The sequence below is a fragment of the Carassius auratus genome, chromosome 30 (genome assembly GCF_003368295.1).
Source record: "Carassius auratus strain Wakin chromosome 30, ASM336829v1, whole genome shotgun sequence".
Lineage (NCBI taxonomy): Eukaryota > Metazoa > Chordata > Actinopteri > Cypriniformes > Cyprinidae > Carassius > Carassius auratus.
In genome coordinates, this window is record NC_039272.1 from 29,451,564 (window position 1) to 29,479,151 (window position 27,588).

General features: G+C 35.6%; 1 protein-coding gene across 2 annotated transcripts in view; it reads right to left on the minus strand.

Moving 5' to 3' along the window:
• The window catches only part of LOC113049910 (protein kinase C alpha type), a 96,206-nt gene that overhangs the window by 19,786 nt on the left and 48,832 nt on the right, over positions 1-27,588 (minus strand). The window contains exons 4-10 of one of the 2 annotated variants that reach the window (XM_026212649.1): positions 15,301-15,412; positions 14,931-15,059; positions 10,717-10,873; positions 9,054-9,188; positions 6,583-6,676; positions 4,941-4,967; positions 1,261-1,401 (exon numbers count right to left, since the gene is read on the minus strand). In XM_026212649.1, the coding sequence (XP_026068434.1) occupies positions 1,261-1,401; positions 4,941-4,967; positions 6,583-6,676; positions 9,054-9,188; positions 10,717-10,873; positions 14,931-15,059; positions 15,301-15,412 (795 nt within the window). The remainder of the gene's footprint in view (positions 1-1,260; positions 1,402-4,940; positions 4,968-6,582; positions 6,677-9,053; positions 9,189-10,716; positions 10,874-14,930; positions 15,060-15,300; positions 15,413-27,588) is intronic. The other variant, XM_026212650.1, reaches the window with a different exon arrangement.

The window sequence follows — 27,588 nt, forward strand, 5'->3', positions numbered from 1 at the left end:
ATAAACATAACAAAATAAAGACAACAACATAAACTGCAGGCCTGGACCTCTCTTGTCCTTCACTGTCGTTACTCCTCCTTTTATCCTTCCAGAGACCAGCACAGGTGTCACTCATTGTCATTTACTCCACCGGCCTTGCTCTGTTCCCATGGCTTTCAGACCCACCCCACTCGTCACATATAAATACATGTATACGGTTGAATGTTTGGCTTAGGAAACAATCATTTAAAACAATTATCATCAAAAGATTAAAATTCTGTTGATTTAATAATCATTTTAAATTAAGTAAGTGTGTCTTTTAAGATTATGAAGAAAATGCAAAATGTTCCTAAAATTAAAATTAAAATATTTGGAGAAAAAAATTTAACTGAACATTAGGAAATGTCATAAGCACAATATCCTGGGATTACGGTTACGGTTTGCAATCTTTTGTGTTGTACTTTTTTTTTTTTTTTCTCCATTCTCACTCTCATGCTCTTAGGTACCACCTTCCTTGGATTCTATTGGATATCTTTGCTGTCAATCATCATTAACATCTCGTTTTCTTTGCCAATCATGCTCTCATCCAAGAGGATTAAAAGGAAAAGATCTGTGAAAGAGCTTGAAGGACATTTTCTGCTGAGACTATTGTGTACGTTTGTCGTTTTGCTGCTTTCTGATCTGATGTTTTGTCAGCTTGTTGATGGTTTGGAAGACAAGGAAAGAGTGGAAGAGTTTAGTAAGTCACGTGACCTACATATCTGCATGTAGTGATCTTGGATGTATTAGAAACACTAGTTTAGTTGTGTGCGCTTGTTTTTGTATGTTTTGGTTTTAGTGCAGTTAGTGTAGTTTATGACGCTTTTGCGTTGAAGACTTTTCTTTTCTTTCTTTATTAGTTTAGGGGTTTGGGAAGTTAGTTAGTTAGTGGGGCTTATATTTCATTTTATGATTTAAGTGCCACTTTAACTTCCCTTCTCTCCTTTGTCTTGTCTGTTTAACTTGTTGTTCCTTGAGGGCAATAAATATTTCTTGTAGTGCAGTTGTGTCATGTATTCCATTGCCACCTCTTTCCCTGCCTCATTTCTTTAATGTTACCTCCTTTAACCCCTAGTAAAAACAATTCCATCAGAGATGTAACAGTAGCCCATAAGTATTAACCATATGCACATAGTCCATACACACTCCATATGAAAGAGAGGGCCAATCATTCTATTGTGAGTAAAGGCTGGTACACTATTATTAATTAATCTAATAATGGTGAAGAGATTGTAAACTCACCTTTCCAAAACTGCCTTTTCCCAATACTGCCAAGAAATTAAAGTCTGTGAGTCTAACTGTGTCCAAACTGCTTGAGGGTAAAGTGGACCCACTGTCGTCCAGAGGGGTGGTGGCTCTTTTGGATGGACCCAATTTGGCTTTCTGCACACAGACAAACAATAGCTGTTAAACAAGCCAGAACTAAAGGCAGGCTTTTCCCATGATGTACTTGGAATCCCATATGCAATTAAAATTGAGCTGGAACATGTTTTCTGTCATGTGAATAGACCTCAGTCTGGGTAGATTCAATATAATTGTTTTTGGAAAATGAAAATGTGGCTGTGACAGCGATAAATGCACAGTCCATTCAATATGTTATACAGTCTTAATTATATTAAGCCTAAATTTTACAAAATGTTAATTTTACAAGTTGGCCATCAGGATCTGTTTTGATAAAAAAAAAAATTTGTATTGCGTCAGCACAACAATTGACAGCAAAAAAAAAAACAAAAAAACACCTTGAACAGATTTTGCTAACATTTTGCAAAAAAAAAAAAAAAAAAAAAGTAATATTATATCTACCCTGACTAAGGTCCTTTAGAGATGCAGCACAATAAAGCCTAATCCACTCACAGCATCATTTGCATTTCCTACCAATAGTCCTATAACACAATCCATACATAACAAGGCTCATTATAAATCTGCCTTCACTATGAATTCTGGGTAGTGCCCATGCAGTTTCCCAAGGCAGTTGAAATTCATTCCATCACAGCATGCATAAAGTCAGTCAGTCAACAGGCCAAGATTTTTTGCCTAGGTTGACTGGGTGGTCTTGAGCTCAAACTACAACAGCAGGGCACAATTCATTTTTCACAGTATAATATGTTATTTTGAGCAATCTACCTTCCTACTGTATTTAGGGAGCCAATAATATATTAGGACAATTTTCAAAAGTTATTTTTGCACATTGTGCCAACCACTTGTGAGGTCATGTTAAGGGCATAGCTTGGGTTTATAGGTAGGCCATCCAAACAAGAAGCTCTACAAGTTATAGTTTGATTGTGATTAAGTTGTTGCCATAATAGCTGCATGTCTGATGAGATTGTAAATATGGAAAATATCTGTCAAGTAAGTTTGAAACGGCCACAGAGAATCCATTGGAACTTTGGAACAACTATAGAATGACAGAAGGAGAAACATCAAAGCAAAAACTAAAGGATTCTATCAGGAATCTCTGAAGTGTGTTGTTAAACAGCGTTCAAGCCCTTCAAGTTGGCGGTTAGGAATAAAAGAATATAAATGTTAGCACATCAGGTGCCTTGGAGTGGAATGACATGCTTAGGTAATGCATTGAATCACTTTAAGATTATGCAGTGTTGGAAAATATATTACAGTGTCTCTACAGTGGGACAGATCAGGTGAGTCAGACCTCAGTCTGTTAGGCAGAGCTGTCAGAACCAGAGGCACAAAGTGGTGACACTCATGACAAGTTTTATGATGCGGTGGATTTTACCTAAGATTGGATCAAGATGCTATAAAATTTCTACTTTCAGGGGGAAGGTTCTTAATAAAGGGATCATGAACTGAGAAATCAAAATTGCCTTGATCTTTTGATATAATCATTTTACTAACATCCTGTTTCAGAAAGTTTCAGAACTCAAAACTTTCTAGTTATTCTAAAAACAGCTTATAATGACACCAATATACCAAAATGAAAGGTTGTGGAATGTGCCACTTTATGATGTAATAGTGTGGCTAAATACTGCACAGTAAAAAAACGTTGGGTTGTTTTTTTAACCCAGCCATTGGGTTACACATATTTGGTCACTGTGTTGGGTTATCTTAAAATTTGTTGTGTCATTTTTATTCATCATTGGGTTAGTTTTAGTTATAACCCAACGGTTGGGTTAGATAGGGTTCCGCTCAAATTTTAATGGTCCAGTCAGAAACTCAGCGGACATCAGCGGCAGCCTGCATGATCCTGAAAGGTAAGTAACTGTAAATATAATTTTATGATGTATATAACTGTTATAACATTAAGTAATGTGTACTGAAACGTTTTATTTTCTTCCCCAGAAAAAAAGAAAATTGTTTTAATGTGAGCAAAAACTAAAATAACCACTACATTCAACAAATTCTTCTGTTCCCTGTCATATTTCTATTCAAATGTTTTTGCAGAGCTTCAGTGTTTACATCAGAACTCATGCTCAGGTTTGGCTGATGCATGGATGTTATGCTGATGGAGGAGCCGGCTAATAATGATTCACCATTAGGATGTAAGTACACAGAAGCTCAGAACTGCATTAACTATGTCAACTGCATGTGTCAGCAGTTCATACTGTTATATAAAGTGGTTATTTTTGTTTTTGCACACAAAACATATTTTCGTTGCTTCATAATATTAAAGTTAAACCACCGTAGTCACGCTGAATATTTTACCAATGTCTTTAATACATTTCTGGACCTTCAAAGATGCAATGACTTTGCTGTGTGGTTCAGAAACCTCTCCGATTTAATCAAAAATATCTTTATTTGTGTTCCGAAGATGAAAGAAGATCTTAAAGATTGGTTATTTTTAAGAAATATTTATATATATAGAAATAGATTGCTGAGTATTGTATAACCTGTAGCACTCCCAAGTTCCAGTGTTTTCCTAGTTTCCCTGTCTTTGCGGGTTTTGATCCCTTGACCGTATACCTTGTTTCTGATCGTTTACTGCCTGACCTGACCTTCGCCTATTCATTGGGTTACTCTTTTGTCTCATCCTGGATTGTACCTATTTGCTGTTGTTTGATCCTGCCTGTTGTGAACACTCTTTGGAATAAAGCTGCATCTGGATCCTCATCTCCATTGTCACGCTCCCACATTACTATATATGTGTAAATATTTCTTAGATATATACATGATTGTGTGTATTCATATATACATATAAAAATGTGTGTGTGTACTGTGTATAATGTAAACACAATTTTTTATTTAGGACATATAATATTCTTTCCCACCAAATGGCAATAATCTCCTTTCCATGCACTGGATTTAAAATATTTTTCTCTTTTTTTTAACTGACTATATTTCATGAAAATAATATGAATCTTTTTTTTAATGTTAAATAAAAATAAATGGTTCATAATTTAGAGTTGAATGTTATGTAGTACCATGAAACTGTCTCAAAATACCACAAACAAATATTATAGCATAATATAGTATAATAATAATATAAGAGTACAACAGTAATATGTTATAGTACATTCTTTTCATTAAACAAAATGTTATGATTTCTTTTTTTGTTTGTTTTTGTTTTGTTTATACCACCAAGGATCATCAGTATAAGTGAGGAAGACCAGAAGGTTAAAAAAACATTGCATTGGGCTTATTTTGACAATTGCGAAGCTGTTGGGTCAGAGTGCAAGTGTATTTTGCATCAAAAATGGTATGTCTCTCTAAACCAAAATTAATTCCCACAACTATGCTTACCTCTATTACCTCTGTTTAACTATCAGAATCTATCACTGCCCCATGACACTGCCCCAGGCACACACAACAAGTATTCTTTGCAAGAGATCTTCACACTCTCACATACTTCAAAAAGAAGCTGGATTAATGTCGTGACAATTTAATAAAAAACTGATGCAGATAAAAAGGCCACGAAACCAGCCAGCCAATCGACACACACATATTGGCACGTTGCTGCTGACACGCACCTGCTCAAGGCCCTCTATTGTCTGATCCTGAAACCATATGAAAGGAGTAAGCAGAGATACACATGTATACATGTAACACACATTTGTGTGAAAAGGAAAAGACAATATTTTATAAAATTTTCTAAACCAAAGTCACTGCCACTTTTTTCATTCAATTTACTTCATTTATGACTACACAGTATGTGGTTGAAATTGAGTAAGCCTGGGTAAATGGGGTGTCTCACTAGCCAACTAATAAGGAATAACTTTCAGTAGGGGATTTCTCACCTGCCGACTGTTTTTGATTAAATCTTCTGTCTTCTGAGGTCTTTCAAATGCACTGATCAAAAATGACAGTGGGTGGCATAATAAACAGCTGCCTTTACATTTTGAATTGAATTCTTATCTGACTTACAAATAAGTGAAGCTTGTGAAAAAAAGAAAAACAACAGGAGCACTGCATGCACTAAAACTGATTTAAACCTTAAAGGAATGTGTTGTCAGCCTTAGTAAGAAAAAAAAGTTTAGATAGTGACGACACTGACAATTGAAATCTATATTTTATTTTAAATATTTCATAATTTCAACACTTTCTTTTTATTAGCCATTTTGCCCCAAAATTATATTTCTATATATTCCATTCCGTTGCTTTGTCCACTTGGCAATGGCTACATTTAACCCACAACACTTAATGAAACTTTACAATCTATATACAGTGCCCTCCATAAGTATTGGAACAGTAAAGACAAAATTGCTTTTTCTGCTGTGGAATCAAGACATTTGCAAATATGATTAAAAGATGAGTATGCAACAAAACTACAGAATGTAGTACAGTTTTGTCTCATATTCATCTCTTAATCATATTTACAGATTTCTGTAAATCAAATCATATCCACAGCAAACAGAACAATTTTGTCTTTACTGTTCCAATACTTATGGAGGACACTGTATGATGATTTCCTGCAACTGATAAACAGAAACTATTATACCAGGTGCAGGTGGGATTTCTGAATCATCAACAAACAGGAAAAAATAACAAGAAAGGTTATGACTGCCATCATCTGGCTAAATAAGGAATTACAAGAAAACTGATTCTTATAGCCGATGGTGACTGGTCTGGCAATGAGTTTCTCATCTAATGTTTTATGGGTCACAGACATAAACATCTCCAAGGCAGCTATAATGTATTTCTATGTGTACAAGCATCTACAGTAAGTTTCTCAGGAAAGCTACAAGTAGATTTATATTAATATATCCTTATCATGTTTCCAATGAAACATTATATCTGACATATATTAAAAAAAAAACTTCAGCTAACATGCTAAACAGATATACAACCTGAAAGTTACAGCATGTTGTTCCTGAAATAATAACAAGGTATTTCCCACTAAACATTTGCTGTGTCGCTCAAGGGGCTTTAAGTCTGAGGGTCACTCTTATAATTTATTGATGGTGTTTTTCAACCTGCTCATCTTACCTAGACATTATAGAAAAAGCAATTATTCTATAAAGAATGATTCAATTTAATTAATTAACAAAAGCTTATTGTTAGCAATTGGTGTTCTGTAAGAGCAATAAATTAATTTACTGATAGTTCAGCTCAGGTTGAAGAAACACAGGAGAGATTTGGGATTTTTGTACACAAGGGTAATAAAAGAGTCACCTCAAACTTCTGTCGGAGCTCAGTATCCTCATCATCTTCATCTGGAATTGGCACATTGTAGTACTCCCCCTCATCCTGGTTTAAAATTTTAAACCTGTATCACAGATAAAGATATGAACAAGTTATGATTGCAGATTTATGGTATTCATCAAAGAACATGTTAAGTCCATATAGGTCCGTTTACTTATCAAGTATTCATTCCGTTTAGAGTGTGTAAACAATATTTATTTTTGAACTTATTGGTTGCCCAGATAGCACTGGGATCCTCTACCCTGCAACTTGGAAAGAAACTGTATCCACTCGCTTTCCCTACAAGACTTGACGATCTTGATTCTCATTCCGGCCCAGCTCAGCAGCACCTCCGGCATCTAGATGAGCAGCGTTGTGCAATCCACTGTCTGAAGAAGGATTGTGATGTCGTCCATGAAGCATCGAAGTGGCGGCAACCAAAGTCCAGCACTATTTTGTGCTTCCCTGGCCATGGACCTGGCTCTGATCAAGATTACATCAAAGGCTGCTGTGAATAGAATGGGGGATACTGAACATCCATAGCTATTCCCTTGCCACGTTTCTGCCAAATGGTTGTGTAATCACATACAGTAATTAATGACATAGCTTTGAATAATGTTTATAACACTTTTAGGCAAATAGAAGTAGTCCAGGGCAAAATCAATCAACTGATGTGGAACACAGACGTAGTCGTTCTCCAAATCCAGCCAGATAACATGAAGATATTTCTTGTCCTTTTTTGTGGACTGGATTTGGTCCCAGATTAATGCTGCATGCTCCGAGCACCCTGACAAACCCAAGACACCTGCCTTCTGATGACTTCAATTTAATTGTTACAGAGGAGGAACTTGGTCAGACACTTGGCAAATCACTGAGAAGGAAACCTTTCCTTCCACGTTCAAGAGTAAAATGCTCCTAAACTGACTGATGACGGCTGAATCCCTTTCCCTTGGGATTAAGATGGCCACTGCTCTACACCACTAAACTGAAACCTGCTGTTGCTTTCAGATTATCATCATGGCTGTGTCTGTGTATTCTGCCAGCTTCTGTAACAACTGGTCATGATGCCACGTGTAGGGACCCTGAGCCAAAGCAATTTTACACCCACACAAAATATGGTGGAGGGTTCCCTGAGCTGCATTGCACAAGCTGCAGATTTCTTCAACCCCAAACCACTGTGCCAGGTTACCTGGGCTGGGAAATGTGTCATAAATTGATCTAATAATGAATTTTAACCTGGCTTGGGGAAATCTCCAAAGTTCGCTCAAGATGACTGACATTGGTAGAGAAGAAGACTTCTCAAGGTCTTCTTTTTCCATTGCCAATGAACCAATCTTCTTCTCTTCGAGCATGTCTCTTGCAACCTTGAAAGGGTCTTTTAGGAATCTTGAACGCTTGCTCTCTTTCATCCTCCTCCACTTTCTAATGAGAGCTGCCCTTCTAAGTGAAGCCAACTGACTCTTAATTTGATTCAACAGGGCTTTAAGACTTTCCTTCTCATATTTTGCTGCCTTTCTCCAAGCTTTTTGCAGAGCTCTTCACTCTTACACAAGCTGCAGAATTTCCCTTTCCCTTCTGCTCATAGCTTTTGGCTTGGGCGCCTTCCTCCTTGCTTCACCAAATCTCTGGAGGCATTTGACGTGGATAGTCTCGCAAAAGAGACTAATGTTGCACTCGACATTCCCTTTGATATTGTTTATGAGCATTCTTTCCAAGTCATCATCCAGCTTACTCCATGGTGCTTTGTTCTTGGTCTTTGCTCACATAGTTGGCTTTTTCCTTCCTGGTTCTCCTTCTTTCCTTCCATCTTCTCTTATGGGTGTCCTTTCCGAGGTTTTGGAACTCATCAGGCAAATTGTGTTTTGATGTTCTTATTGTTGAGTAACCGTATGCCACATTGGGCTTATTAGCACTATGGTTCTCAACCTGGCTCTGTGCCCTTTTTGTTCTCATCTGCGAGTGCAGTGCAATTCCGTGTATTCTGTCCTACTAGGCCCTTCTCCCAGCCCACCTCTCGGAGGATCACTGGGCTGTTGACTCTTAACTGAACTTGCAGTTAGTTTGGGTTGGCCTAAAGCCAAGCCTGTGGTCGGGGTAACTAGCCTGCCCACACCACTTGCAGTCTTACCCCCTGCCAGTTAGTCTTATATAGTCTTATATATATATATATATATATATATATATATATATATATATATATATACACACACAGTGTTGTGCCATTTTTACAACTAAATGTAAAATAATTTTGGAAAAGTTTATGTGAACAACAACATCAAATTGGTCTCTTTGTCACACAAAGCTAGCTTCAGAAGGCTTATAATATACTGCACTTCCTTTATGGGGATTTTATGTTGGTTTTTATCTAATGAGACATACAGTATATAATAACAGCAGGAAATGACTGCTGAACAAGTGACCAAACCTTTTTCCTGTACATTGAGAACGAGACAAATCCTTACCATCCACACACTGGGGATTTCATGAGCTCAGACACACCGAAAGACATTGAGCCCATGAAATCATTACGGGTGGTTCTGTCCCAGTCCCACACCTCCACAGACAGCCGACGGTCCTTATCTGTTGGCTTCAGCTTACTGGAACAGACAATCACACACACACGAATCAGAATGAAGCATTGCATTGACACTCTCCCCATCATATAATAAAGAAGGGATTTCCAGCTGCATATTCAGATGAAAACTCAAGCGAGGCTAAACATAGATTTTTATACAGTAGCTATTAACTATATCATTTTCATTGTAAATATTGACATGAAAACAAAAACCAAATAGCCTAAATATGTATAGACATTAATATTGAAGGTTTTACAATAAAGTTCAGGGCTCACTAAAAAAAATCCTTCAAAAGGGTAACATGAACTCACACCTAAATGGTGACTCTCAGCTTTATAAATAGTCACACTGTCTGCATGCAAGCCATTTTACGGCCAATATCAACACGTATCGTTTTAATTGGTTATTAAAAATATAAGCAAACTTTTCCATAAATATTATTCATTTCTCCTTTTTGAATTTTAAAGGTGCACTAGGTAACTTTTATTTTCTCCCAAATTAACAAAACTGATTTAATGAGTTTGTCATGAAACCAAACTGTGTTTTTGTCTAATCCGGAATCACTATGGAGACTGGAGAGCCTATAATAAGTGTTTATATTCAGACTATTTTAGAACTGTCGGGACAATCCCTGCTGGAGAAGCCTAGTACCTGCATGGCCTTCATATCCATAAACAGAGAGAAGTAGCTACGGCTACAATGTTCTTTTGAAAGAAGCATGCAGTTTACTTTATTAACAACTAGAGCACCAAAAGTTAGATATTGTACCTTTAAATATTTCATTTTTATTTACGATATCATCATCCACATGTGCAGATGCATCTGTATCAATTGCAAAAGTTTTTTTGCTTAAATATGTTTGAATGGATAATATGTGAATGCATGTGTGCACATAAACGGTGCTGGTTCCTGTGCTTTTTTTTTGCCAACTATCACTTTGGCTGCTTCCACACTATAGAAATGGCATCAGCATTCAGCCCATTAAAAACAATCCTTCACCTACTAAAAGGTATGGGGGGATGGATTATAATCGCATCATATAGTACAGATCATGTCATGTCTATTAAATGTGACCCCACATCTATCATACATTCATTGATTTGAGCTTAAGACCTTATATCGATTTGAACATAAACCTACTCTAAGGAAGTCACTATAAATAGTTTTTATTTTGAAAGTTTTCATTTTGAAGGGGTTATTCATATGCACGTCTCATTATGCTGTGAACTGCACTGTCCTCCTTCGAATGAATCTGGCTCTGATTTATCAGGAAGCACAGTGATCTCATCAAAATTAATCAGGGTTATATAAAATGATTGTGCCATCAGTTGAAAAATTATCTAATGAATATAAAGCCATTTATTAAAACTAATGCTACAGTAGACCTATATGGAAGAGTAGTTTTTTTTTTAGAGCAAGACCATTTTGGAAACATTAAAACACTAAAAAACATTAATAAAGATTACAATGTTTATGTACATACAGTAAAACTAACACCAATGACAAATTAATCCTAAATATTAGGATGTAATACAATTTTGCAACTCACAATGTAAATGACTCGTTCCAAGCCGGATTCAGAGTAGAACGGATGGTTTTCGTTTTCTGTTTTGTCTCATTTTTAGGGTCTGGAATCAGCTTGAGTTTTACATATGGATCAGACAATCCATTTGGGTCCATTGGAATCATATTCTTGCCTTCCCCCACTGCAACACAACATGCCAAATAAGAGACGACATCAGAACATGAATTAATAAAATAATACGATAAAACATAGGTAAATAATAGAGGGCAGGTGGTAACGCTGAAGTCTCAGGGTAATGTTACTCCACATAAACTCTGAACTGTGACATAATAATTAAGAGGTGGCTTTAAATAATTACTATGCACTATACATTGACTATGAGTGTTAGCAACTGTACATGAAGTATCATGATCAGTCTACAAAACACTCCAGATCAGCTTTCATAACTGTTTGTCTGGTTTAGTGTGCTTCTTTACACACACACACACACACACACACACACACACACACACACACACACACACACACACACACACACACACACACAATGTGACAGAAATACCGGCCACACATTTCCTTTTCTTACGTAAACCCACAAAAAGGTTAGACTTTGAATATCTAAAATGTCACAACCAACAAGGCAAATGCAAACATGTGGTGTGCCACTAACATTTGTCACTGAATACAATGAAACACATGGAGCTACAATAAAAAGCTATGCATATATAGAATCAATTAACAGATAAATAGTGGATGACCTGTTCAGAGACTTTAGTCTGTGAAATAGACATTGCCAGACTACAACTCTAACACACACCTTATGAAAATACAAATATCAACATTTAAAACCTCAGTGCCTGAACTACTTATGTTTGACAGGTAGGAGGCGCCCTACAATTTAATGACCCAACATGGTTTTGTGTTTGCTTCCATTTAAATTAATGTATTAATTGTTACCTTAAATTTAAAAGCACTTTATTGCAATGGCATTACCCATAATGTCATTGCAATAAAGAGCTTTTAAATTGAAAGAACAAATTAATTTAAAGAGAAAAGCAAACACAAAGGCATGTTGGGTGATTAAATTGTAGGGCGCCTCCTACCTGTCAAACATAAGTAGTTCAAAAAAGAAAGTGAAAGTTTAAGTTCAGGCACTGAGGTTGTAAATGTTGATATTTGCATTTTCATTTGTCACCTACTTCTGCCAAGAACACCAAACAGGGTGAACATATTACAAGAAAAGATAATAGTAACAATACATCAGTCAAAAATAAAATAAAAAAAAACAACAAGACAGGACCAGGAAATCTCTTGTCTGGCACAGCTCAAACATAGGTGTGTCAAAGTGAATGTGGACACATTGACTAAATGTCTACAGGAAAATAGGAAATAATTTTTTTTTTTTTAAATAAATAAATGACTTAAATACTTAAATGAGCTAATACATTAACTAACAAACATATAGTCAATATGTTTTACACACAAGTTGTATGAGTCATGTCATAATTAAGATTAGTTCATTAGTATAAGCCTTAACTCATCATTAGCTCATTTTAAAGTAATATTTAATTTAGTTTATCGTACATAGTATTCATGTACTGCAGTGTAACTGAGTATACAGATACAGTACAGGTATATGCAAAGTAATGGAATTTCAGTCAGAAGTTTTAACAAAATGAGAACTTTAAGTCCATATTATGGCTCTGTTATATATGTTGAAACTCTCAGGAAACTAGTATGAAAAAGGAGGGTCAAGTTCCAACAATCAGATAATCAAGAAAATGGAGAAAAAAAGAAAAGAAAAAAAAATGTCTGTGCTCTTCCCTTGGGCCACCACTGCAAAATAAACATTGCTGGCATATTTGTCTTCCTCTAAGAGTAAATATTTCATAGCTCTCTTAAGAGAACTGCACTCTTAGGTCCTGCCCTCAGAAGCATGATGTATGATGATTAGCTATCTTGAACATAAAAGTACACTATGTGGCCAAAAGTATGTGGATATCCCCTTGATCCCCTGAATAATGGCTTTGTCTATTCCAGTAATGACACATCTTAATGCTAGATCCCACAATGACATTTTAGAGATTTATGTGCTTCCAACTGTGTTGCAACAGTTTGAGGAGGGTCTTTTTACAACATGACAATGCATGTATCTATAAAGTAAGGTCCATATAAATTAAATTACTGTGTCTAGTGTGGAAGAACTTAATTGGCCAATAAAAAACCCTGGCATGAAAGCCTACTGAGCAACTTTGGGATGAATTGGAACACAGAGTCTGACCCCATTACCTAGCGAGAGTGTTTGACCTTTCTGACGCCCTTGTATCTTGTTGAAAATCTTATTTCAAAAGCATGGAAACAATCATGCTTCCCTTCCTTGCATCACTTTTGGTAAGCCTTAACAACTGCACTTTGGAAACATCATACAAGACTTGCTGTTTTGGAGATGCTCAGACCTATGCCGCGTTTCCACCACAGGAACTTTACCCAGTAACTAGGGACTTTGGCCTAGTACTCTGTGTGTTTCCACCGCAGGAACCAGGAACTAAATAAAGTTCCGGGTAAAAAAATGCCCCTCAGAATGTCCCTGCTGGCGAGGTAGTACTTTTTTAAAGTTCAGGAACTTTCGGGGGCGGGACTTGAGTGCTAAACATGCTGATTGGTTAAGTCCATTTATTCGGATCATTTTCAAAATATTACTGTTATTGTGTCATGAAATTTAATTTTAAAAGTATTTCAAGTGAGAATGTAGTTGTTTAAAACTCAAATCTGTGGTTTATTTATAAAGACAGCGCCTATTTAAAAATGTGTTTTGCCGATCTCGGAGACATGAGCTCCACGTGATCAATGGGAGCTCAGTGATAATCTATCCGCCGAGAAGCAGCCTCACCTCGGCTAGACCTTCTGATGTGTGCCGCTAGCTCTGATGTCTCTTTAGTGGTTGAACATAACATATAATTCGTTTTGGGTAAATCTAACAGGTTATCTTTGGTCTGTATTCAATTTATTTATATGTTAAAATGAAAAAAAAAGGCAAATTTATATAATATTTAGTTTCATTGTAATGACTGTATATACACATTTCTGCAGCAGTTATTATATTTAAATGAAAAACATACATACATACATGCATACTTAGAAGCATATATGTGCATGCCATCAAGCAAAATCGCACACACTCAGAGTGAGTGTGAATGCAGCCTGTGATCTATTCTTGAACTCATCAGCCTGACATTCTGCTAATGGCATTTTCTTTCTCAGCCAGTGAACGTCACACAGACGAAATCACACTGCAGCTGTGTGTGTGCAGTTTGCTGGCATGTTGTAATCAGGCTGATTGTGCAGGTGCAGCTCCAGCACTCCAGACTATGCGTGTGTGGATCTGAAAACTAGGGCCTTCGGGCTCTTCGACTGACAGCACTAATATAATACAGAAGCTCAGCTCAGCCCAGCTTTTCAAATGCTATACATGCAAAATGTAATGTTTTAAGAGTACCATACTGGTGACCACACAATACAGAGTATCTGGGTAGTAGCATTTGGAATTTCCCTGAAAATACAGAGTAAATAAAAAATACAACTGCCTGAACGTGTTTAAGGTTTAGCAAAAAAGGTGCTTTATTCAACAAATTGGTTTAAGTTAGTGAGAATGTGGTTCAGAGATTGGGGTTTAGTGTTTAATCAATTCAGAAAAACTGCAATAACAGTCATAATAAGCATATTTCCAGTAAGTGCCTCAGGCTTGCACGGTTTGGTCAGCTCACTCATCGGGATCTTTGGTAATCCTCAGCAAACTTCGACAGTTGGTTGAACCCGCTCAATCGGTTATTTTTGAGGTTGGATGTGCTACTTAGGCTGTGCGTCCTTCGTTATCAACCCGGAACTAAAGTTAGATTCAGTTCAATTTGTGAACCGGCTCATCCGGCTACTTCCTGAGAACTGGCTCAAAAGAACGATTCATTTAAGAACCGAACATCACAACTGCCTTCTTGTGTATGACCTTTGCCTGCCTTTGGATTATGTTTGTGGATTAATCCTTCAATAAACTACTGTCTTTGGATCCTCAACCTTTGTGAGGAATTGAGGGTAGGCTGGTGAAAGATATAACCAAGTATATCTAATAAAGAGCAGTGAACCAAATACAGAACCATGAAGGACACCTTGGGAAATAAAATGCAACAGCATTGATATGTTTTGGTCTGTTGCATCAGTTGTCATGGTAAAACATGGAAACTCACCTGTGACACGCATTTTGTCTTCTATCACCTCAATCTTCAAGTAAAGACGTCCTCGTCTCTCTGTGTGGTCCATTCCACAAAGGCTTGGCACGTTCATCACACACTGCTTATGGACATTCATATCACAGGCTGTGAACACAAACACATATTTGCATAAAGCAAGAGATACCTGATTTCAGATTTAATTAATGAAACAAATACATTTTACATTTACACATAATATTTAAAATAACATTAACATATAATATTTCAATAGTTCAAATCAAATAATTACTCTATATACACTAAACATCGATATAGAAAAATCCCAACAACCAATGACCCTAGAATGGCTCCTGGGCAAAAAATAGTTTAGTACGGTACTACTTACAGTCACATTTCATTCCTTGGTGTATGAGTCCATATAGAAGAGATCCACAGTGGTCACAGAATGTGGGACTGCCATAAGTGTGGATCTTAAATTTGTGCTTGCTCCTAGGGTCCTACAAAGATAAAATAATTCAAAAGAAAGAGAGAGAATACTGTAGGTCAGGAGATTGAGTCTGAGAAAACCCAAATGTCAGAACAGGAGACCGAAGAACAACTAAACATTCTCTATTCCTCTTTCACATGATTTTTTTTTCTTTATAGGATTTACAGATTTCAAATTCATTAATCTGGGTCAGAATGGTATAGATAAAGTGACATCATACCATGTGAAGCCATAAGAGATCTATAATTGTGTACCATACCATACTGCTTCCAACAACATGGCAACTAGATTTGGAACATTTGCTGGAAGGTTGGAGAGTGACACTTTCAGTTTTGAAGTTGCAGAGGGGCATCATATAAGCAAATGCCTCTGGTATAGTCTGTGTGTTAAGGGTCAAAATGCTGAATTCTACTGTTCAGTCTTTTTGGAGACAAAAAACACAATAAATTTCCCTTGAAATAGGCTCATATGTTTCTATTTAATTATAAACTCGAGGAAAACATTAGTCAAGCCAGACATCATCTTAGTTATGTACTTAAAAACAAATACTTAACATCCTGAAGGAAAAGATGGAGGCTGCCTCCAATGGACTAATATTACCTGATATTACCAACAGCAACTATTACAATGTTTTTCTGTTATTTTATGGAGCTTGACAGCCTTTGGTCACCATTAATTTTTAAAATTCTGATAAACCTAAATGAAAATCATTCAGGTGTAGAAGGGACATATACCATATAACCTTGGCTATACATGTGTATTGAATGTGTCACAAATGTATATTAAGGATAGTAATGACTAAACTAAGCAGGAAATCAGGACAAAATAATGACACCATATGGCATATTATATAATGCCACATATAATATACACTTTATGGAATTTTTTATCCTTACCTGTAAAATGTCTGGAAAAAAGTCAGAGTTGTGACACATTTAAGCTTGTGGCACATTTTTTTTTTTTGTCTCCCTCAAAAACAAAAGCATTTTGCTTTAATATGCCACTATTCTGATTTTTATTTTCCAGATATTTTACAAAAGGTAGAAAATTAATCCTACAGATGATAAAGAGTGTTTTGTTTGTTTTAATTCTTTACCATTGATCAGTTTTAAATAATTTTGCTGTTTACATTGTTCCCAACACATTGTGAAGATGAAAGGAGAGTCCAAGGTCTAATCCAACAGGGCCTCGGACAGTTTTATTTCAGACGCCTGACCATAGCCAAACATTAAAGATACTCCCTCACTTCAGAAAAGCATCCATTATTAAAAATGCAAGAATATGTCATGGATGGTTAAATATAATTAGCTATAATGGCTTACTACAACATTTAACACTTGCATCTATGTAGCTCTGGAAATCATAATAAGGCCATTAACATTCCACTAAAATCAAAAAGACATTTAAAATCTAGCATGAAAGCCCCATGCCTTCTGAAATGATTGTGCTTTCTCCACATCATCTAAATTGCAGACAGGACAAATTACAAAGTTCAAGTATTGTCATCAGTAATGGCCTAGATCCAGGTTTCTCAAATGAGGGTTGATAAGTTGATGAAAATCTAATAATTAATTATACTGAATTTAAAATAAATACATAGGGCTAAATGATAATGATATAGCTTAGCACTATTATAAACTCAATTTTGCATAGTCTCCCAATTGTGTGAATTTAACAAGCATTTGTGAATGCAATGTGCACTTAAATTTTATTTATTTACACATTTGCAATAATTAATATGTAAGGGGTGCAGCTGACAAAAAAGTTTGGGAACCCCTGGCCTAGATGACCTGTCACCTGTCATAGCCATGGATTTGCAAACATGCAATTGCTTCAAATGGAATATTAAAACTGGATATTAAATTAAAAGTAGTAGTCACATTTAATGTGAAACTTGAGCTTAAGCCAGTTAGGAACACAAGGTCATAGGTACCTTAATATTGATGGTAATGATAAAACAACAAATTGTCATCATCCAAAAGAACAACCACTTTCAGGAAAACAGTGTCCTCAGAGTTTGTATTGTGGCTTTATACAGGATCAGACACTTGTAAGGTTTTTGACCAGCGAATGACAGCAATATGTTTTGTCAATCATTAGGACAGCTGCTTCTGAAGGAGTGAGTGCATCGCATACAATTTTCTTACAGGTTGTAAAGTTTATTGTTGCTATATGGGCACAATTTTTTTTGTTGTTGAATGCATTTTGCCAAAATGTCATGATATAAAAGATGAAACGCTATGCATTTATAAATACAGGATATAAAACAGTAGCTCATCTCTGCACTTCAAACACATACACACCAAAGCCTTAGCTTTATAGACAGTGTTTCCTGAGTAAAGAAAATGTTGTACTTATTCAAACATCAGTTCTGTATTTACCCTGGCCCTGCAAACAAGCACACATGGGTGGAATTGCACACCTGACAACCTGTCACAGCACACTAGTGATCCGCGGCATAAACTGAGCATTGCAGGACAAAGAAGATTATAGTGATTTTGTTTTTAAATGCATACTGTACTTAAGTTGATTATACATATAATCACCTGAAAACACTGCACAAACTAACTGAATGACAAGATAAGGAGTGGATGAAGACCAAAGTCGAAATCTGTATTTTCTTTATTTTGATTACAAATGGTTGTGAGATGATGAGTCCAAACTATCTGACTACCTGGAAATATTTAAAGCTACCAGACACACATTTAAAGCCTTCCTAACAGGCAGAGGAAAGATTTGTGTGTGTTTCAAAATCTGCAGTAGGAAGCCACCCAGAATAACCCTTACCACCTGACTTGTTCACAGAATATCCACCAGGTGGCACAAAGGGACATCTTTTTGTACCTCGTTTAGGTGTGCTGACAGCTGTTAGTTAGGCTAAAATAGTTACATTATAATTTATAAAAAAATAGTCTGACAAAGTAGAATTTAAATACACCCATTCTATGATTAGCATAATTGTTATGCTTGAATTGGATTTTATTTTAGATTTTCAAAATGATAAATGTCAGGGTCATACAATTGCAATGTTGATATTGATTGCTGTTGCAGTACAATTCTTGAAAGGGAATCGTAGTTGTGTATTTTGGATACTGGGCTTCATTAATTCATCTACCAATTTTTAAAACCACTTTTCTGGGTGAGGATGGTGGAGCCTATCTCTGAAGTCTTGGACTAGAGCTGGGGAAAACATCCTGGGCAGCCAGTCCATCACAGGGCTAAAACTGCTTTACTTGACTGGGTACTGCTTGACTGGTTGCACAGACACTATTGGAAGACAACTGAACTGGATGATGACATCACCAAATCATCAGTGAACTGACTTTAGATAACAATTTGACTCCGTTATTAGCTTCTTGCATCACTGACAAACTATTTTCCTGTTTGACTCTGTAAAGCTGCTTTGATACAACCAGTATTGTATGATGCATTATACAAATAAATGTGATTTGGCTGCTTATTAATATTATAAAAATTCAGGGGGGAAAAATGCAAAAAATGCAAGGAATTATATTATAAAGTAGACCTGCAGACCTTGTGACCTTGCGACTTGTGTGACAGATAATTCGATCTTTTCAGCAAGGTTAGTTCAGGATGTAAAATGTAAACCAATAAAAGTGTAAAAAAAAAAGAGGTAATTTGTGAGATTTCAAATGAATGAATGAATAACTATCTGAATAATTAAATAGATAACTTAAATACCAACCTTTTTCCTTTCACAATATTGAAGAAAAATCTTTATTCTAGTAATGTGTGAAACATGAACATGTTACAAAAGCTGCAAGGGTACAAAATAATGTAATTTACTAAATGTTCTGACAAAAATATCAGAATGGAAACTAGGAACTGGGGGAAAGGCAATGGAAACTGAAGTGCTAGTTTTTCATGCAAATATTTTGCAATGATTTAATCCATACTCACTTGTCCCAGAAGAGAAAAGAATGAGTGACTGTTGAACTGAGAAAAGAATAGTTCCCTAAAACATCTTTATTCAATGCAATAAATTACTTTTTGATTGCTCCTATTAGCGCCAGTGCTCAGATCTGAATAAAGCCCAACTTTCATCCATGTATTTCTTTGATTAAAGACTACACGAAGAGACTGTAGATGGTTCGCCCTCTGAAAAACTAGACAAGTCTAGTTTTTCAGAGTGCGAACCATCTACAGCCTCTTCTACATTTTACTGGTTTTCACGCACCTGGACTTACAACTAGCCTTCATCTGAGCACAACAATATTCCCTTGTCCATTAAAGACTACACAAAAATTCTTTCTCTGGGTCTGCAGAAGCATGAACAATGTCACAAAATTGACTTTTCATATCACCGTGATGTGATCACAGGCTGCACTGCAGGTTTCATACTGTAGTGATCATACTTGTCATTTAATCATTTTCCAACATACTCTGACATAATCTGACCCCATCACAAACCATCGTCTTGATGACCAGATTATCAGCCCTGCTAACTCCATAAAAAATGACTGATATGGGTGAAGCAGGAGAAATATGACGGCATGAACACAATAGGACAATGAGTTCATTTAAGGCAAAAAAGGTTAATTAATATATTGGAAATATAGGTTTTATATATTTTAGGTTTTATAAAACTGGCACGTGATTTCCAAGGAGCCAGAATCTTTAATGATGCCTGCGATATAATATAAAAATGCTCTATTAGGGATTGATAGTAGTGTAGGTACAATAACTGAGATTTGATGATAGCACAGAGGATAATGTTACAGTGGATTATATTTTAGATCAAAGCTGTAAAGGGAGGGGAGTGGGTGGGCTGTCTTTCTTTTGAGGCTTGTGTTAATTAGCCCATTCCCTCCATCCTCTGTAGTTTATTATTAATGCATCACTCAAGGTGTGGCAGCTATAAACCTGACCTCAGTTCCTATACCTCAGTGGATGAACTGGATTCCTTCCCCAATAACCGGTACAAGATAGTGTGTGTGTGCAATTGTGTATGTTTGGGTGTGTTCTTGTGTCTGGCAGTTAAAATGCTTATAATATCTTTGTGGACTAAAACATTTAAAGAGCTTAGGAATGCAATGTCTGCGCCATACAGCTTCATTGTGCAATTGCATGGCAACAACAAAAACATTAATCTTCAAATCAATTAATCAAATATTCTGCCAGTAAATTATTAGATGACTGCATTTTCCTTATCAATGTTAGAACACAAAGACAGATGTTAAACAAACAGATGATGTAATGCTTTGGTGGAATAAAAAGGTTTGTGCTCTTCTTCTTGAGAACAGAATTTGAACTGATTTGAGCTGGATAATGACACCAATTTATTAGCACGGTTACTGAACAGAATTTAATCAACATTAAACATCCTACCTTTTGTAGGCTGCTTTCTTCAGCTGCACTGAACTCATTTAATAATTTATTAACTTTGAAACACAGTTACTAAAATTAATTTGAGCTGTCATTACACTATTATCTACTGTAGAACTGCTTTACATTTTAAAATTGAATTTATTACATAATCTTCCAGAACTAACACTGTAATTTTACTGTTTTATTAATTTAACGCTGCTGTATTGTATAAAGCACTATAAAACCGGTCTCGTCTCTTATGGCGAAACAAAGTGTGTCTGATACCTTATTCATTTCAACGATTCACTACAATGTGTGCACACAAACACACACATATACATTAGCAACAGAAAAGTGGGTGTGGGTGACAGACACTGCTTGATTCACTGTAGGTGGTACAGGCAGAGACATTGGAAGAATATGTATATGTGTGTGTGTGGAAAAGGCATCTAAATATAGTCCCTGCTGCAGCTGTAGCCTGTGATATAAGGGAGAGCGTTCTCTGGGTTCAGTCAAACAGTGACACTGGGCTACACTTTAGACTGGTGCCACTTCCACACAGACTAGTCTTTGCATCTCACATTGACCATTTCATCATTCTGGGCCCCAATGTGTATGAGTGGAAAAAGGACTCATGCCATGTGTCGCAATAAAACAGGGAGCATTCCAAAGCTATTCAGACTTTGCTATGCTGGATCCTTATACTTAGAGCTGTCATTAAGCAGGGAAAAGTGGGCAAAGGTGTTTTTATTTTTATTTTAATTTATATGTGTTTTTTTCTGTTATAAAAGTCATATGCAAGTAGGCATCAACTATCATGAATATCACTGTGATTTACACCTGAGAAGACAAAGACCCGTATGAGCTGCATAATTAATTAATTAATTCGCGAATCACATTCGTCAAGGGCCGGGGAGCAGCTGGCCCGTACAGTTAATGAATAACAGATCAACTACGACAGCCTACATCGCACATCCTGCGATGTGACTATCGTGAATTTGTACATTGTGATATCGATGCTTAAACGACACATCGTGCAGCCCTAGTCACATTTACATTTTTTGTTACATTTATATTATTTACATCAAGCTTTTGAATGGTATAGTAGTGTATGTTGTTATTGAAACTTCATAATGTTTCACTGGATTATACATTTAGTCAGGAATTATAGTTCAGAAAAAGTCTAACTAGTAAAATGTTTACACGTTATATGAAAACTAGTACAAGTATATAAATAAATAAAAAGAGACTTACTATATATATACTATATATATTAGGGGTGTAACGATTCATTCGTTTTCTCGATGCATCGATTATAAACCCTGTCGATTCATATGCATCGATCTTGAAACATGATTTTTGAATCGTGAATCGCCGATCTTGGACAGTAATCGATTCAAAATGCTAAGAATCGAATGAATCGCGATTTCTATAGCGATTCAATGCTTTCAAAATGTATACACATTAAATTACTACAGGCACGAATTAATGGAGACCGTGAAGAGTGTTCTTGAATCGTGCCTCTTATCTGTCCTTCACACGCTCCACTGTTTACCGCCTGATGAGACTGTCACAGGATTGCGCTCGCGCTCCGTTTGTCTCTGACGCAGCTGACGTGTGATCTATAGGACTCGTGGCCGGTAATGCTAACGTGAAGTATTTTTATTTTTCTGTAGTTTGTCAATGGCTCTCTGCATCTTACCGACGGAGTTACCGGAGCCGTCGACAGCTGTATTTATTGCTAGCCTGGTAATACCAGACTCTGCTACTTCACTTTGCTTCGTAGACAGAGTCTGGAATGGCATAATAGAGAAGTGTTTTCTCTCTCGCTAGGGGGCGCTTCACAGACATCATGCATCGAACTCAAATCTATGATTGAACTTCCAATGTAAACCTGTTGTAAACACATGATGATGCGAGCGAAATACCGGAGTGAACATGGCTGTAAAGGACTTTTGCAGTTTGAAAAAGAGTTGAATGTTCTCCATAACAGAGCGAATTGCATCCCGTGTCTCGTTTCCCATTTCCGCGGTCGTTTCGGTTTTCGATTTCTCTAACCTACAATGTAAAACTCGGCGCTTAGCATCTACGTCACGGCTCTCAGCCCGCCCTCTGTTCGTTGATTGGCCCGGCTGTTTCCAGACCGGTGGCAAACAGAAAGCTCTGATGCTGTATCAGACTGAGTACAGAAGCGAAATGAAATTGAGCGGAAGTAGGAAGTCTGACGTTGTCAGGCTAATTTATTGCATGGACGGAGCAGAAATGTAAATGTCTAAATCATACGCACAGATCCATTGAATGATAAATGTTTTTAAACAATGTGGATGAACCAAATACACAAAGGAAACTTTTAAAATTAACCACAGCATTAACAACGACCTTGAAATAAGAGAGCGAGATTTATCTGATAATCAGATGCATGAAAGTAACGTTTGTTTCATTAGCAGACAGACATCTGGTGCGTTTTCTCTCAGAATCATTCGCTGATGGAGAGGAAAAGTTAAATAGAGATGAAGACGTTTTCACACTGAAAGAGGAGCGATCTCGCTCTCATAGATGTGCCAGGCTATATCTGCAGCTAAACTGAATAAAAGCAGAATGAACTGATGAAACAAAAAAAAAAAAAAAAAACCCACAAACAATTTATGAACGATGCAGTGCTAATTGACATTTATTACAGTACAGAAACTATAAAGTATATTTTCTACCTTATTCTGTGCAGAAAATTTAAATAATTACTAATTAAATGTAGCCTAGTATATAAAACAAACATAAAATTGCCATTAGGAAAAAAATATCAATTACAAATGATTGATTATTGTCCAGCAGTGTATTTGATTTATTACAGCTAATTAAAAGTAATTAAAAAAAGAAGGTAATTCCTTGTAAAAAAAAATAAAAATAATAATACTAATAATAATAATAATAATTATTATTATTATATAGGCTACATACATAAAATGATTGTATTTGACATGTCTGTCACTTCTGAAATTATGGCTACGACCCTGGTGTGCCAAAATTTTAGCTTATACATAATACTCTTTAAGCTCTTTTTTAAAAACTTGGCTTACATACATTTTTACGTATGCCATGTCGCATCATTAAACTAGCATTTAACAATGGACAAAAGTTTTTTTTTGTTTTTTTTTTTTACCTATGGTTCTCTAACCATAAATGCTACTGTAATTTGGACCCTGACTAAGCATTTAAAGAATTTAGTAGAAGCATTTAAATAATCCCGTGAATGCACTTAAAGAATGCAGAATCGAATCGTTATAATCAAATCGAATCAAATTTAATTGTGAATCGAATCGAATTGAATCGTTCTAAATTTGCAAAAATCGTTCTTGAATCGAATCGAAAACATATGAATCTTAATTGAATTGAATCGCTGCCTTGCCAAAGATTCACAGCCCTAATATATATATATATATATATATATATATATATATATATACACATACATACAGGTATATATATATATATTTATAAATAAATGTTCATACACAGTTGGAGTTGCAAGATTGTCTTCAGTTATAACTATTTCTTCCATTTTATATTTTTGGGTAAGAAAAAGAAGCACTTCATCTGGTACTTATCGTCTTTCATTCCAACATAAGAAAACATTTCTGGAATCTGCATCTGAAATACTGTAGCATGTATTTACACAGTTTATGTATCTCAGAGTGGACATGGATGCATTTAAACTGCAGATACAGATGTATAAATAAGGCTAATGTTTTGTTTTTTAAAATAAAAGTTGAATACTGATATTTGAAATAATTTAAATGTGAAAAAAAGTTGATATTTGAAATTAAAACCACCAGTAGGTGACAACAAGTGAATATTAATGAGTGAGTCATTGAGATTCAACCAATTCATTCAAATGGCTAATTCATTCATAAACAACGCATTTAACTGTGTTAATGAGTGAATCACTGAATCATTTATTTAACCGATTAATTCAAAAAGATGATTCATTCAGTAAGTGAACAATGTCCATTGCTCAGAGATTCAAAACAGTGCTGTGATCTGTTTGGAACTATTTTTGTTAGTGAAACTGAGCAAGTCTTCTGCAGAGGCTTATTTTTTGGCAAACCTCTACATTGCGAGTAAATCACTCGCATATGCGACTAAATCTTCACTCTAAGTTTAGCTCAAATATATGTTCACTCGCCAAACATTCTCTGACTTAGCGCTTCAGAGTTTCTGCCTCCATCAAGCGATCTGTGCTATTTCTCAGTTAATCTCTTAAAAGCTATCTGTGTTTGACGTACCGTAACCTCTACTGTAAAGGCGCACCACTCGCCATCACTTTGGTGAGAGCAGAGAGAGCGAGTGAGTCTTACATGCAGAATTGACGTGCTACATGTAAACTAAACTTTTTTTCAGCTTTTGAGAATTGTCGGGTTTTCTGGTAGTGGGCGGAGCTAATGCACAAACGACAGTCTCATTGGCTGGTGCTCACTTATTATCGTCCCTGTTCTGATTTCAGCAAACAACCTGATTAATATTCATGAATCCAGTACCTCGCTAAACCTTAGTGCATTTTATAACGTGCTTAATAGTAGAATTACTATTATTGTTAGTTTTTTTTGTACAGAAACACTGAATGACCAACAAAGCACCACCACCAGTCCAGTTAACATGCTCAGTTAATATATATATATATATATATATATATATATATATATATATATATATATATATACATATTATATATATATATATATATATATATATATATATATATATATATATATATATATATATATATATATATATATATATACATATATATATATATATTCATACATGGTAACCACGTTTTAATTCTAATTACTAAAGTTCTATCATTAAATAATACTTGATTATCATATTATAATGCTTCACTGACTGATGTTAAGAGTGTACTTTCAGATATTTAAAAAGCAGTGCCTTTTTATATAATATATACAGTATATATACAGTATATACAGTATATATATATATATATATATATATATATATATATATATATATATATATCAGTCTGGCGAGTGAACAAAATAATTTACTAGCCAATGGCGATTCAATTGCCAAGGTGTCTGTAGAGGGTTGCTTAGGCTTTTATTTGCATATAAACACTGATTAACACACAAGCATTGAGCACATCAAATATAAACAAACTCAACTGTACTAGCTTTAACAAACCTCACTGGTTCTAGTGACATTAAAAAAATAAAATAAACAAACAACGTTGGGGACTGTTTAGTCAAATTGCTCACCCCTAGGGGATATGATAAATGCAGAGAATGCCACAGTCAGTATGTTGTTCTGCCTGTTTGTGAGAAAGAAAGGGAGAGAGCACAATGAGAAGGCAGAGATGTTGTGATACCAGTCTTGGAACATTTCTCCTTATATTTGATTTTACAACATCTTAGTGCATTAACTAATTTCTGAGAATCCTAGCTTTGGTGTAATGGATGCATGATGTCAGACTTCAGTGCTATAATCACTCTGGGGTTATAAAGAGCGCAAAAGAGACTCCCAGCTGCCAACACTTAGCCTCCTCTTCTAAATTCTGACATTTGACAGATGGAAACCATTCACCTCTTACAGCCGCACCTACCAACCAATCACTTCCTGCTGCTAGTAACCCACTGGGATGAGTCTCCCAGCTCTCACGGCAACAGTCAATCAAATCTCACTCCAATAAGGCCACATCCTGAAAGAAGTGATTATAGCTTGAAGAGCTGTTGGTCTAAAAAATCTTGTTCAGGATCTCAGACACTACAGAAAAAAAAATAAAAAATCAAGATAGAAAAAAATCTAAATGATGAATGCAAGGGTTTTACTGAAAAACCACCGCATGCAATGACATAAATTCAAAAATTTAAATATCTTACCACAAACATTTAAATCTATTTAAGGAAGTCAAATAACATGCTAGAAGAGAATGTAATCAAGAGTTTTCAAGACAAATTATACTTGCATTAACGTACCTCTATTCTAATGAAATATCACTCCACTAAAAATACTCCTAATAGAGTTGAAGATACACAAATGTTGACTATTATGTATGTATGTATGTATTATTCATGTAGCCCATGGTTTATATATCTACAAAATAAACCAATGGTTCTTAATCTTTTTGAATCCCCATATATACAGTACATTATTATTACCAAAACATGGGAGTGTCGACATATTAACCACAATTCATTTTGCGATTTCATAAGTTTCAAGAACTTTAGGTTCTTCAATATAACAATAGTTATTCGGGGAAAAGGGACTGCATGTCTTTTTAGCATTTTATTTAAGTTCGAATATTTCAAAATATTATTAATAATATTCATATTAATTATTTTAACAATAATTCTGTGGTCCCTTGTAGGGTTGGGAATCGTTAGAAATTTTCCCGTTCCGATTCCGATTCCGGTTCCACCTAACGGTTCCGGTTCTGAGTTCGGTTCCATTAAAATCATTAAACAATTATTAAGAAATTGTGGTAAGGAAAAATGCACAATACTCAACTACTCAATGCTAAATACTGTATATTACTTACTGTCAACTTAACTTAAAGATTGGCAATGTCAAAATGCAACACATATTATCTTCATAAGTGGGGTGGGGTATTTTTAGAAATTTTCCGGTTCTGCTTCTGGTTCCATTTAAATGAACTATTATTATGGTTTTTTACTATTTTACATTAGTAAAAGTAAGTAGGTAGTAAGTAATGTTGAGTAATGCTAGTCCATCAATCAGCATGTGTTTCAAAGTTGTTTTTTACACTATCAATAACGTTTTGCTTTTCAAGCAGGAATAAGCTTGTTGGCCAAATAGTCCCTTGAGGGCTGAGACACTAATTTCCCT